Below are 14,794 nucleotides of genomic sequence, written 5' to 3' on the forward strand. Positions count from 1 at the left end.
ATGTAATGGAATACTATTGTACTGTAAGAAATAATGAGCAGGCAGATTTCAGAAAAATCTGGAAAGACTTAAGTGGACTGCTGAGTGAAGTGAGAGAAACCAGGAGAAGGTTGTACACAGTAACAGCAACATTGTATGATAATCACCTGTGATAGACTTGGCTCTCAGTGGTGCAATGATCCAAGACAATTCCAAAGAACTCATGATGGAAAATTTTCTCCATATCCAGAAAAAAAAAATTGTGGATTCTAAATGTAGATTGAACCATATTGTTTATACTTTGGGGCTGTTTTTTTATTTATTGAGGTTTTTCCCTTGTGTTCTAATTCTTCTTTCACAACATGACTAATGCAGGAATATGTTTAATGTGATTGTACATATATAATCTACATCAAATTGCTTTCTGTCTGGGGGAGGGGAGAAGGAAGGGAGGAAGGGAGAAAAAAAATTGAAACTAAAAATCTTATGGAAACAAATGTTGAAAACCATCTTTACATGTAAAAACAAAGTCCAGAATGGAACTCGAGCAGACACAGAAAGGAGGAGGATGAGTCGGGAAGAGTTTGTTCTGTTGGAACTTGGGGTTATTTCCTGGGGCTATGTGTCTGCCACAGAAAGCATGGCCACAGGACATATAATGGTTACCCTCCTGAGCCCTGCCTCAAAGGGTCACAGACTGTAAATCTGGAGTTGGGAGAGAACATAGAGGTCACTGAACCCAATCTCCTAATTTTACAGATGAGAAAACTGGGGCCTAGAGAGGTGAGTTGACTTGCCTAAAGTTATACAGAGAGAAAGCAAGAGAACAGATTCGATCTCCTGATTCCAATCCCAGGACCTTCCCAAGGTGCTCCAGGGCTGGCTTTATGACTGCTTTTGTAAGGAAAGGGTCCACAGACTGACCTTATTCTTCCAATGAGGTTCTCTCATCCACAAGCATAGTGGGAAATGGAATCTGTGCATGAAGATGCCCTCTACGCTTGTTAAACGTTGCTTTCCCCCTCATGTAGGGTCCCCCAGGGATTCCTGGAGTGAGAGGACCAAAAGGGGAAAAAGTAAGTACTGGCTTTTTCTTCCTCCTAGACTTGTATGTGTGAGTGTGTGTGTGTGTGTGTATGGGAGGGGCAAGGACTGATTCACTCAGATTTGGGCCTTTAAGGGTAGTGAGACATTGCTGTGTTACCAAAGGAGGGTTAGAAATCTTCTCCAGGGGTGTAAGGAAGGGCACCGCTGAAAGTCAACGCAGAGCCTTCTGTCCCCTAACAGCCAGGAGTAAGCTGGGATGCACAGGCTACAATAGATGCTGTCACTGGTGACAAATAGGACACAGGCCAAGGGAAGGCAGGCCACCACCAGGGGTTTCTCATAGTCCCCGGTTCCACTGGAGAAGCCTACACTATGTTACCCAGGAGAATTTAGAGCCCTTCTTCTGCCTAGCGACAGCCTGCAGAGGTGCAGTGGACACAGATGGAGCAGATGACAGAGAAGTTCTCTTCCAGTTCTAGATCCATGACCCTAAGCAGAGAACGTGAGCATATGAATCTAAAGAGTCATTGCCTCATGAGCCCCTCTGCCACTCTAGCTTAGCTGACATGCCCTTTCCTTCCATAGGGGGAGCTTGGCCGGCCAGGAAGAAAGGTAAGTGCATTCTTCTGGGTCAGTCTCATCTGAATAGCCCAGTTCTGGCTTTGTTTGTTTGTTTCCTTCCTTCCTTCCTTCCCTCTCTCCATTCCTTCCTTCCTTCCTTCCTTCCTTCCTTCCTTCCTTCCTTCCTTCCTTCCTTCCTTCCTTCCTTCCTTCCTTCCTTCCTTCCTTCCTTCCTTCCTTCCTTCCTTCCTTCCTCCCTCCCTTCCTTCCTTCCTTCCTTCCTCCCTTCCTTCCTTCTTTCTTTCTTCCCTCCATTCCTCCTTCCCTCCCTCCTTCCCTTCCTCCCTTCTCTCTTCCCTCCCTCCCTCTCTCCCTCCTTCCCATCTCCTTCCTTCTCTCTTCCTTCCTTCCTTCCCTCCCTCCATCTTTATTTTTGTTGACCACCAGGAATTCGCTTCTTTCAACACCAGCGCTGTTGGCAGGCGTGGATAGCCATGGTGCTACCAGGATGAAATCACCTTGGTCACAGTGATGTGCCACATGCCCCTTAGCCATACTTGGTATAGACACTGAACAAGACATGGTGGAGTCTCCAGTGGAACCAGGGGATACACCCACCACCTTAGTAGCCTGAACTTAAACCTCGAGCCATAGTTAGGCCATCCTGCCCAACCTGCATAGACTCCCTCACTTCATTAGCCTCTGGCTCCAAACCAGTAACAGGGCTGGTTCTTCTGAACCGGCCAGTTAAAGAGGAATAAAGCACTGGGCAACCTGAAGGGGACTGGGGGGTGTTGTCTTTCCCCAGATGAAATAAATAGGGTTCGTTTAAGTTCACGGTGAATAACCAAACTCCGGGTTGAACAAGGCACTGGTTACTAGGGCGACAAGCGAGTGAGAAAAGGCAAAGGTTCATCCTTACTCTCTGTGGCCAGTGGATTCTGGCGTTGGAAGGTTAGGTCTTGGTGACCAAGGGAGGCACAATAAATGAGGTTACAAATCCACAATTACTTCAATTTCCTGGCCAAGCTCGTCTTTATCTAAAGGAAATCATTTTCAATAAGAGCCCTTCAGGTCTGTTTCTTAGCTTATAAACAACAGTGGCTCCACGTTCCTTCTCCCCATTGCTTCCAATCCCCCTTTTGCTGGGCTCTCTCCCTCCTGGTGCAGCCAAAGATACTGCCCACTTCTCCCCAGCCCTCCAGGGTGCCAGCTTGGGAGGAGCCCCCTGAGGAGAGGGGTAGGGAAAGTTCCTGGGCAAAAGCAGAACCAGAAGACCCGTATGACTTTTCTCCCTTCCCCACTATGTTTTCCAAGTAGACGCAGTCAGCAGGTCCTACATGGCAGTTCTTAACTTGGGGTTCATGTCCTGAGCTTTTTAAAAAATATTTGGATAATGATGTCAACATAATTTCCTCTGTTATCCTGTGTACTTTATTTTATGCATTTAAAAATAATCTGAGCTGTGTGACCCTGGGCAAGTCACTTAACCCCAATTGCCTCACTTAAAAAAACAAATCTTCTGAGAAATTTACCAGACTACCAAAGGGTCAGTGACAGAAAAAATTAAGAATTTTTGCCAGGTGTCAGCCAGGGCATAGGAGGTGAGCGTGCCTAAGATTTTGGCCACACAGATAAATCCTTTGTGAATTCTTAGGAGTCCTAGGGGAACTAGGAGCTTTGATCTGAGGGAGTCCAATTCCCTTCCTTCTCCCCAGCCTGACTCCATGTACATGCATGGAGTAGGCAGAGAAGATGTGCTTGGGTTTGTGTCCTGCCTCTAGCCTTTAACAGCTGTGTGACCACGGGAAAATCGCATAATTTTTCTGAGCTTCAGTTTTCTCATCTGTAAAATGGGAAGCTTAATCCTGATCGTTAGATAAGGCGGAACCTTAAAATGTCCCTGTCATGATGACTCCAGCACTGGAGGGAAGCTAATCCCGTTGTCCTGACTCTTGTTGTTGGTCTTTGAAGGGTAGACCCGGCCCTCCAGGAGCCCCTGGAATGCCTGGGCCTGTTGGCTGGCCAGGCCCTACTGGACCTCAGGTAAGTGCTGAGCCCCTCGGACCCCATGTTGTGTCCTTTGTGTGCCAGCAGAGGGACGAGGAGGAGGGAGGACAGATTATCTGCAAGGGCATCATCTTTTCTTGAAGAGGGATCTATCTCCCCAGGGCTCAGTTGGGGCTCCGTTCCCATGGACTACCCAGAGGAAGCATGACTCACTGGGAAAGCTTGAGGGTCAGGAATCACAGGTTTGATCCTGAATGATAACCCGTGTGACCTTTCCCCAAAGGGATGAGCTCCCTCCTCAACAGAGCAGACACCTAGCTGCTCTGGGAGGTGTGGGCTGATTTCAGCCAAGGGAATTCTGTTTTACTGGGATGGAGGGTAAAGTAGATGCCTCAGGGGACCTTCTCAGCTCTGAAGTCCTATGACTTCCTCACTGATTTCCAGGACAAACATTTTCCTGGACTATATTTTGATACCTGGCTCCCAGAAGCTGGGTTAGAATTCTGGTGGTCACTGGGTGACTTTAGGAAGCCAGCCTCTCAGGGCCTCAGTTTCCTTATCTGTACAAGTCTAAAATCTATAGTGTCCTATTATCTTTTGCTTTGCTCAGAATAAAAATGCCAGAAGTGGGGGCAGCTAGGTGGGGCAGTGGATAGAGCACCAGCCCTGGAGTCAGGAGTACTCGAGTTCAAATCTGGCCTCAGACACTTAACACTTACTAGTTGTGTGACCCTGGGCAAGTCACTTAACCCCAATTGCCTCACTTTTTAAAAAATGCCAGAAGTGAAACCTAAGCTAGTACAAGAAACTCTAAGGAGATATGTGCCACTGGGGCTGCCAAGGGGGTGAATTTAAGCTTGGGTTGAGGAAGATGCTTCCTATTAAGTTCTTACAAAGTGGGTGGGGCATGTGTACCCCCTCATTGGAGATCTTTAAGCAAATGTTGGATGACGTTTGTGGGAAGGATTTCCAGCTCTGAGACTCAGTGAGCTCTGCTCTTGTGAAAGAATATTTACATTTTTAGCCTGATCTCTCATGGGGAAATGAAAGGTCTTCTCTCCTTTTCAGGGGATTTTTTTTTTTTTTTTTAGTGAGGCAATTGGGTTAAGTGACTTGCCCAGGGTCACACAGCCAGTAAGTGTTAAATGTCTGAGGCTGGATTTGAACTCAGGTCCTCCTGACTCCAGGGCTGGTGCTCTATCCGCTGCGCCACCTGGCTGCCCCCTTTTCAGGGGATTTTAGGGGTCAGTTAAGGGAGAGCCTATCTGGGGGACATTGTCCACCCTGTCCACAAGTCATTTGGTATTGCTGTCTCCAGGTCCCTTGCCCACCAGCGGTCTGGTGCATCTGGGCAGCTGGTTCTCCTAGGAATTCTAACTTTCTCCCTGTCTCTCCTCCAACCCCTACAGGGCGAAAAAGGTGATCTGGGCTTGATGGGGTTACCAGGTCCAAGAGGATCTGTGGGCTCTCAGGTGGGTGAACTGGAGCGTTTTCAGATTTTGTTCTCTAATTCTCTGTTGAAAGCCACCTGGGCTGTAGGCCCTGGGCTGTACTAGGCAGACCGTGAATCTCTCTTCTCTCTACCAAACAGCAGCAGAATACAGGGGGAGAAGGAAGGGAGGGAACAAAGGTGGAGAAAATGGCTCCAAGATTTCAGGACGCCTTTCTAAGGCCCCTGTGACTGAGATTCCTTCAAGGCTTGGCCCTGTGTCACAAGTTGGACCTAATCAGTGACCTCCTTAGCATCCAGAGACCTGGACTCTTACAGGTAGCAGCAGTGTCCTGGGGCAAGTCACATGAGCTTTTGGAGCCTCAAGTTCAAGTCTGGTTTAAAAAAAGAAAAGCGTTAACATGTTGACATTATCACCCATTTCCCTACTTCTGCACAAAAGCCTCCAATGTATGGAATCGATGATCTAAAGGGGAGCGTGTGTGATCTGGCATGAAGAGATTGCGTATTACTCGTGGCGCTGGCCAGCGACGTTTGTTCACTGGGCTCCCCTTTTACTCCATGCTGGACCTACAAGTAGCTGTCACTTCTCCAGAGACAAATGATCTGTTTATGGAGTGGCCAGGCTTGTTCCTTTGACATATTCATACCAGTTACTGTTCATTAACCCCTTCACCAGAAGGCGGTCTAGAAATAAAGGAGTACCTTGGGGTTACTTATTCCCAATTCTGAGTAAAGGTTTGGTAAGGGTGACATTGTCACAAACTATTATTTTTCTTAAAAAATTGTTTTTTTTTGTTTTTGGTTTTTTATTATTTTAAGTGAGGCAATTGGGGTTAAGTGACTTGCCCAGGGTCACACAGCTAGTAAGTGTTAAGTGGCTGAGGCTGGATTTGAACTCAGGTACTCCTGACTCCAGGGCCGGTGCTCTATCCACTTCACCACCTAGCTGCCCCCAAAAATTGTTTATTATAAATTTAGTGATAATCAGCAAAAGCAGACTTTCAAAAGAACAAATGAGAATAAAAAAACAATGACAAACTTCTGCCATTTACAGTTTGAAACTTTAACAAGCTGGTGGCTAAATCAGCTGTTTCATCTCTTTCTTCTCCTTTAACCTTTTTTTCTTCCATTTTTATGGATTTTGCTCTCATCATTGAAAAGCAGAATGGTATAGTGGATAGGGTCTTGGACTTGGCTTTTGGAAGCCCTGAGTTTAAATCCCACTTCTGACACCTACCATCTGGTCATTGTGGAAAATTCATTTACCCTCTCTGATTCTCTGTCTGACTCTCCTAAGTTATCGATAGAGCTGCACTAATACGGGTCCTTGACATATTGATTTTTTTGTTCAGTCAAATAGGTCTCTTGTTTTTAATTCTTTTCATATAGGTTATTTCTTAGCGCACAAAACCATCCATTCCAATCAGTTTCCATAATCTGTTCAGCCATCCCCCAGTTGGTTGGTTGTTTTGCTGTTATGAATAATATATGAATTGCTTATATTATTGAATTCATATATTATTTTAAATAATATCTTCATTGCTAGAGATCCTTTTGGGGGCAGCTAGGTGGCGCAGTAGATAGAACACTGGCCCTGGAGTCAAGAGGACCTGAGTTCAAATCCAGCCTCAGACACTTAACACTTACTAGCTGTGTGACCCTGGGCAAGTCACTTAACCCCAATTGCCTCACCAAAAAAAAAAAAAAAAAAAAAGAAAAGAAATCCTTTTGGGTGAGTTGGTTACTTTTCTTTTCTCTTTATAATATTTTTAGACTATATAAGTCCTAGTAGTAGTAGCTTAGTTGTCCCAAGAGACCAGGAACTGTTTTTCTTTTTTCACTTGTATCCCTGAAACTTAGCACGATGCTTTGTGCTTAGTAGGCACTTAATAAATGCTTTTTCATTCATTTATTCAAGGTCATAGGACACAAAAAGTTTTATAAGTGTGTGTGTGTGTGTGTGTGTGTGTGTGTGTGTGTGTGTGTGTGTGTGTGTGTGTGTGGAGAGAGAGAGAGAGAGAGAGAGAGAGAGAGAGAGAGAGAGAGAGAGAGAGAAAGGGAAGTCATGGGTCATCATGGAGGAAGAACTTATCACCAGAGTGCTCCTAACAGTAATGAAGCTCTCCATGCTTAGTTCGATTGTCCCTCAGACACCAGCCTTGCTCTGTTGCCAGGACCATCCCCCAGACCTTTCCAGCATTGTAGACCTTGCCAGGGCTTATGCTCTGCTGGCGTAGCTTTCCAGGCCCCAAGGTCACCTCAAAGCCATGGCAAAGCCTGACAGTGAGATTTCTGGTTTGCTATTTCATGCTTTGCAAATGGCTTTAGCTGCATTTCTTTAACTCTGGGATGCTTCTCACCCTGTTCTGAAGTGCCTTTCTATAAATATTATTTACAAGGGTCATGTTCAAGGGGAAAAAAAGGCTCACGCTTGCAATGGAGGGCCCTGTTTGTTTCTCTTGCAAAAAGATGCCAGGAGAGCAAGAGAATTGGGGGGGGGGAAGGCAGGGGAGATGGTGTGAAGGGAAGCCATTGTTACACCTTATAGAGAGTAAGAAGAAAACCACAGTGTTCCTTCAGACCCGTGGAAACTCAGCAGATTCACACCTGGGCACAAGTAAAAACCTTAGTATCAGTGTGCAGATGTATTTAAGCCATCGCATGCCCTGGTCTCTTTCATGTGAGTCAGAACTGCCCGTGCCAATCTCAAAGGCTATGCCAAACATGTAGGTGGTGTGGACTGTAAAAGCACTTTCTGCTTTCTTTCAGGGTTATCCTGGAACCAGAGGGGAAAAGGTCAGTGTGATAGTAAGATGGTCCATTAGAGACCGGTTGTGTAAGTGCATGTGGGAGTTTGGGATTAGACTAGAAGTATCAGAGGAAGAATTCACATCAACAGAAACTGCACATTTCTGAAAAATAGCCCAGCTTTTTAGCATGTTACATAGTGAAAAGTGATTAAAAGGTCATATTTAGCGACCACATAGCTATCTACATGAAAGTCAGTTCAACCCGTCTCTCTAAGGCTACAATTGCATGGAAATCAGCCCCACTTTTAGCCCCATGAGGATGCTGGGGTCTCCTTTAGAGACAAGATCCAGGAAGGCCTGGCTGTGGATGAGAAGGGGGACAGGATGGTCACTTGGGCCTGACCACCCAGCCAGAAGGCAGCAGGGGGAGGCAGGGCCGGCATCTCCCCATCCTCTCAGTCCTCAGTTTCTCTTCTGTGCTGTGACCCAAGCGGTCTGGCCTTTTCTTTGGCCTTGGGAGCATCCATTTTTTGTGCTCCCACCCAGGTGATGCACAGCACGTTAGTGGGTTGCTCTGGTCTGTCCCCGCCCCCTGCCCCCCCCTCCCCCCGCTTACCCCACCAGACTCGGAGGTAGCCATGGAGTGGAGCTGAGAGCTGCGGAGGCTGGGCTCTCTTCTCTGGGAATTAATGTCCTTATTCAGTGAAGGAAGGACTGGGCCGCAGCATCACAGATTTAGGGCTGGAAGGGAACTTAGAGGGTACTGAGTCTGACTCCTTCACTTTACAGATGAGGAAACTGAGGCACAGAGCACTTAAGTGGCGTCTCAAGGGTCACACAACTAGTAAGTGAGTAAGTCAGGATTTGAACTCAGTTCTCCATGACCCCCAAGTCGAATGCTCTGGAGCTTAGATACTGAAACCCAGAAAGAGGTCTAAGATCCCAATCGCCACTCGCTGTACTATCTGTGTGACTTTGGGCAAGTCATTTCCCCTCCCAGGCATCGGTTTCCTCATTTGTCAGAGGAGGCAGTTGAACCAAGCCATTTCCAAGGTGCCTCCAGACCTCACTCTCTGATCTAGGGTTCTGTGATTGTTTCCCATTAACACGACCTGTCTCTCCTGTGGTTTCTCCCCAGGGCTCCAAAGGTGACAAGGGCATCTTAGGCCCCAAAGGAGAAAAGGTAATGACTGGGGGCAGTTACCCAGATGGGAGAGCAGCTGAGCTCCTGACGGGGGCTGGGGGTGGGGGGAAGGCACGCTCGCTGCATTTGGAACTCCTTCCCTCCCCAGCTGTAGTAGATAATCACCCTTCCCAGGGTAATCACCACCTTTATTTCCTTCACAGGGTTTTCCAGGTCTCCCTGGGATGCTGGGACAAAAAGTAAGTAGCTGAAGGGGGAAGGGGAAAGGGAAGGGGAAAGGGAAGGGGGAAGGGAAGGGGGAAGGGAAGGGGGAAGGGAAGGGGGAAGGGAAGGGGGAAGGGAAGGGGGAAGGGAAAGGGGAAGGGAAAGGGGAAGGGAAAGGGGAAGGGAAAGGGGAAGGGAAGGGATTTACCAACTTGAAGCTGTTTCCTCTGGGTTTGGGGAATGACAATGCCTCATTTGGGGCTTAAGCCTCCTCTCCTTCATAGGATACTGTCTGTAAGACAGACTGATAGAATCCTTCTCTGGTAAGTGTTTTCTTAAAACTACAGCCTCGGGGCAGCTAGGTGGCACAATGCATAGAGCACTGGCCCTAGATTCAGGAGGACCTGAGTTCAGGTCCGGCCTCAGACACTTGACACTTACTAGCTGTGTGACCCTGGGCAAGTCACTTAACCCCAATTGCTTCACCAAAAACAAAACAAAACCAAAACAGAAATCAATTGTTCAAAACTACAGCCTCATTTTCCAATTCTTAAAACATTTTTATTCCAGTCTAATCTTGCTGGCAGGGCTATCATCTATGTGTATAAAATGTTACATCTCATCACCACCTTGATAACCCATGAAAAAGACTATTCTTATTGAGTCAAACCATTCTAGAGAGATTTCTGCTCAGTGCATGGAAATGAAAACAGGGGAGCCAAGCAAGACTGATCTCTCCCTGCTAGCTATGCTAATTACCACAGCAAGCTGAAAGATGCTCTTCTCCTTCCTCGGGCATGGTCCTTTAAGACAGGGCCATATATGATGCCCATAATTGAGTCTTGGGAGAGAAATTAGATCAAGAAAATGCTGGCTGTTTCCGGTTGGAGAAGGGCAGGGTAGGATTGCAGGAATTTTGTGCTAATAGCCCTAGGAATAGTTACATACAAATATAAATAACATTCACACACACGTGTTGCAGGGGCCAGGGAGTCCCCAAGAGAGACAGGACCCCCAGAGATTTCTCTGGGACTATCATTCTGGGAAAAAAGGGTCACTTTTCATGCTGTCTCGGTCTAGTTTTCTTTACGCTGTTCTGTCTTATGGCCCCATAAATTCTGTACAAAGAGGCTTTGGAGATGTTATGTGAAAATCTCATGAGTCTTCTATTTAAACTGGTTTCTTAGAGAATCGAATTATTTAGATTAAGTATGAACTTAAAACTATTTAAGGGGGGGAGGGGATAAGTCGGTGATACTTCAATGTCTTGAATACCACGACAAATTTAACTTTTATCCATTTGAATTATCTCACTCCCTTTGACCTAAAGCTGATAGTGGAATAAAGGGAATAATGGTTTGATTTCTTTTTTGGGGGGGGGGTTCAGGGATATTGGGGAGGGGATTGGAAGTGGAGGGTGCAGGATGCTTAGCAAGGGAGAGTCTCGGGGTATTGATCGTGCTTATTGAAACTAATTTCAGATTTATGAGCTTAATCTTTAAAAATCTGTCATTCTTATATGCTGGTTCTTGCTGGGAATTCCATCATGTCACTGAATGTCAAAAATGCAGGCCTGATAAATATCGGGGCGGCTGTCTTTGTAATGGTGATTATAAATCAGTGAATATTGGTAGGGTGTTTACAGAGAGGATGAGCTGTCCTCCAGTAGAAATGACCCCTCCTCCCCCCAAAAATATAACAGACAAAGCCGTCAGACATACGGAATCTTGGGTGGAAATAGGGGAGAAATGGGGCATGCTGGGGGAAATAGACCCTTTGAAGGTTTTGTTTGAAAACCCTGAATTGTTGCTGTTGGTACATTTGACGTTGGCCAGTCAGCAGGTCTTTGGTCAGGGATATCTACCACCTTTATACCTGCCCTCCCTACATGACTTTTAATGAAAAATATTTACCCTGAAACCCTATGACCACACCCAGCTGGCTCTGGGATCAGACCACAGTACATGGACACCATCTTGTCCAGCTCCTCCCATAAGTCCTTTTCTTTTCTTTTTTTCTTTCTTTTTAAGTGACTTGCCCAGGGTCACACAGCTAATGAGTGTCAAGTGTCTGAGGCAGGATATGAACTCAGGTCCTCCTGAATCCAAGGCCAATGCTTTATCCACTGCACCACCTAGCTGCCCCCTCCATAAGCCCTTCTGAGGACATCTACCCAGCATGCAGGTGGCCTTGGCATTTGAAGGGCACCATTGGGGCACCCGGGTTGTCCCTCTGTTATCCTTCCTTCTTGTTACATGACCCATCCACCACCTTTTCCAATCACCCATTTCCTTTACCATCTTTCTTATTCTGCAACTTCCACACAGGTCATCACTGGTCATGTGCTGTAACCCACTTACACCCACATTTTGGCCATAAATCAGAAAAATATAGTAACTCCTCCTTCCATTAAAATAAATGGAGGGGGGCGGCAGCTAGGTGGCACAGTGGATAAAGCACTGGCCCTGGACTCAGGAGGACCTTAGTTCAAATCCAGCCTCCTACACTTGACACTTACTAGCTGTGTGACCTTGGGCAAGTCACTTAACCCTCACCACCTCACCCTAACCCCCCCCCAAAAAAACCCTAAATAAATAAATAAATGGGGAGAAAGGAGGTAGAAATAAAAATAGCTCAGATCTAAGGGAGGAAAAACAGTTTTCTAAAGAGACCTAATAAAGGGCTAGATCTAGGGTGCTTGGCACGTCCAAACCCTGCTGAGAAAGAGCATCATGGGAACTGACAAGGATTGTTTCAGCCCCACAGATGCATTTGGCTGGGGCGAAAACATCAGAATTTGGAGTTTTTGTGGTTCTTTTAAACCTATTCCAAGCATTTGCCGAATAGTTCCAAATCAGAAGCAGAGGTTTTCCTGTCTTCCATCCATCTCGGCCAGGTCCTGGTAGAAAGGGGAACCCGCAGCCAAAATTCGGCCACCAGACTTCTATGGTGTGAGTTCTCTCTCAGCTTAGTCGCCTGCTCAGCATTTCCTTCTCCCCTCTTCTCCTTGGAAGACTGGTCCTCCATCTCCCATGTCCCACCCGCTCCTCCACCTTTTCTTTGTGAGGAATAGGTTTGGAAAGAACGTCCTACTGAGCTGCTGAATGGAATCCAGCTGACTGGGAGTGCTCCTTCCTCCTTTCCTGATTTCTCTATCTCTTCTCCTCAGGGAGAAATGGGTCCGAAGGGAGAGCCCGGCACATCAGGACCCAGGGGACCCACGGGAAGACCAGGAAAACGAGGCAAGCAAGTAAGAGCCCCACACTTTACCTCTTCCCTTCAGTTGCCTTTAGTGACCTTCCTGCAGTCTGTGTAATGGCCCCAGGTGTGGGCACACACACACAACTGAGCTGGTTTGGGGAAGGAAGGAGAATATTGTTCAGTCTGGACTTCAGTGCGCTTTGTTCCAGAGAGCAGTAGAAAATTACTGAATGGGTTACCTCTAGCTGCTTGACCTTCAGGCAGGGACAGGGCAGTTAAAACTGGGTCAAACCAACAAGGTCCAATGGATTTTTCGGGTCACTAAGGCCTGGTTTCAGTGAATCAAAAGGGGAAAACCCAGGGCCTTAAGAGGATCATCGATTTAGAGCTGGATGGGACCTTGGCGTCCTCATTTTAGAGATGAGGAAACTGAGGCTGAGGGAGGTGGTCACTTGCCCAAGGGCACACTGGCATTAAATGGCCAAGGCAGGATTTGACTTCAGGTCAGATGACTCCTGACCTGGGGCTCTTTGCTTTAATTTTCCAGCTAAGTGTCAATGTCATGGTTAGAACATGAGCTCTCTGAGTGTTTGTCTTGTTGAGCTTTCCTTTCCTTGGCCAGAGTATTAACAATGCAGTCCCCTGATACGTGGGGACAGAGCTGCCCGCGGCCCCTCTCTCCGCAGCTCTGGGTCTCAGAGCAGTGGGTGTTGACGTTGCTGACAGAGAGGGAGGCAACATTTAATGAGATTTGGGAGAAATGTCTAGGTCTGTGCAAACATCCAAATACATTAACAATAATGCCCATGGAGAGAGGCCATCATTCTTAATGTATCATGTAAAAGCATGGCTACAAAATGGATGGAATTAGATGAACTCCCCTTGGTCCCGGCGGTAGGTTTGACCTTCTCATGAGGCTGGGCAGGTCTCCTGGCTTTACACCAAGCACACCCACCCCTCCCTGCCCATACACCGCCCCTCCAGATACCTCCCCCCACACACAGAGCCCTGTGCCCACCGGGAGAGAGGTGAGCATTGCTGGCTCACCACCGGATCAGCCCTCCCTGAAGAGCTCAAGGTCTCGGTGGACTCGCTGCATCCACGTGTCATTTCCATTCCTCTGGTGGCCCATTGGAGCCTCCTTCCTCCTTCCTAGAATTTTCTTTTTTAAATTATTTTTATTATCATTCAATTTTAAAAATGTATTTGCTAGAGTGTTCACAGCCTGCTCTTCTGCACCACCCTTCAAAGCACGGGAGCCAAATTGTCCTGAGTTCTGTGCTAAATTAGGGAGTTTCTGGAGGGAAACTGGAGGGCAAAAGCCCTCTTGTCTTTTTTTAAAGTGGTTTTGTGTGTGTGTGTGTGTGTGTGTGTGTGTGTGTGTGTGTGTGTGTGTGTGTGTGTGTGTATGTGTGTGTGTGTGTGTGAATTGGGGTTAAATGACTTCCCCAGGGTCACACAGCTAGTGACTGAGGCCAGATTTGAACTCAGGAAGATGAGTGTTCCTGAGTTCAGGCCCCGCATTCTATCCACTTTGCTACCTAGCTGCCCCTGTACACAATAAGCATCTAATAATTGTCACTGCAGTTAGTTGTGGTTCAGGGAGTTGGATTTGTACTCAGTTTGATGCTCTGGCTCCTTTTCTTAAACAATGGTCGTGAACTTTGTGTGAAGATGAGCTCCTGACATGAGACGATTGTGGGGTCATCAATGTAGACCTGGAAAGACTTCAGGGGTCATCTAATTTAGACCCCTCATTTAACAGATGAAGAAACTGAGGCCCAGGGAGTATAAGTGATTTGTCCAAGGTCACCCAGGGAGAAAGGAGGAAAGACAAGATTTGAACCCAGACCTTCTCACTTGAATACTCATTCCACCATAACCTGTAGTATTTCATGGTACCTTTTCTCTTGGGGCTCCCAGTTTGTTGTGGTGGTTGTTACTGGTGTCCTACTTTTTGTAACAATATGGACCACACTGTCCAAGGGGTTTTCTTGGCAAAGATACCGGAGTAGTTGGTCATTTCCTTCTCCAGTGGATTAAGGTAAATGGAGGTCCAGTGACTTGCCCAGAGTCACACAGCTAGTAAATGTCTGGGGTCAAATTTGAACTCGGGTCCTTCTGACTCCAGCACAGTGCCCTATCCACTGAGCCATCCAGCTGCCTCCCTCCAAGTTTATTGCCCCTTTAAAAGATGCCTCAGAAGAAGAGGGAGCACTGGAAGGCTAGATAAAGGAGTCAGATGAAATCATTTCCAGGAGAAGTCCTTATCAACCCAAATGTGTTGCTCATCCCACACCCCCTCCCCAGATGACAGCGGGCTGATTGGCTGAGCTTCCGGGCCAGCACCTCTTGGTGCACAGTGACAGGGATCACTCTTGTGGACTTATTTCCATGGGGTGGAGATTTCAAGCCCACGTTTGCTTGCTCTGAGAAGCCTGAAAA

The 14,794-nt window shown here is 47.0% G+C and overlaps 1 protein-coding gene across 1 annotated transcript in view; it reads left to right on the top strand.

The window, feature by feature from the left end:
• The window catches only part of COLQ (collagen like tail subunit of asymmetric acetylcholinesterase), a 38,311-nt gene that overhangs the window by 11,068 nt on the left and 12,449 nt on the right, over positions 1-14,794 (top strand). The window contains exons 4-11 of the mRNA XM_043967414.1: positions 1,011-1,055; positions 1,612-1,638; positions 3,562-3,633; positions 5,007-5,069; positions 7,820-7,846; positions 8,939-8,983; positions 9,148-9,183; positions 12,318-12,398. Coding sequence (XP_043823349.1) covers positions 1,011-1,055; positions 1,612-1,638; positions 3,562-3,633; positions 5,007-5,069; positions 7,820-7,846; positions 8,939-8,983; positions 9,148-9,183; positions 12,318-12,398 — 396 coding nt within the window. The remainder of the gene's footprint in view (positions 1-1,010; positions 1,056-1,611; positions 1,639-3,561; positions 3,634-5,006; positions 5,070-7,819; positions 7,847-8,938; positions 8,984-9,147; positions 9,184-12,317; positions 12,399-14,794) is intronic.

The sequence above is a fragment of the Dromiciops gliroides genome, chromosome 5 (assembly GCF_019393635.1).
Source record: "Dromiciops gliroides isolate mDroGli1 chromosome 5, mDroGli1.pri, whole genome shotgun sequence".
Classification (NCBI taxonomy): domain Eukaryota; kingdom Metazoa; phylum Chordata; class Mammalia; order Microbiotheria; family Microbiotheriidae; genus Dromiciops; species Dromiciops gliroides.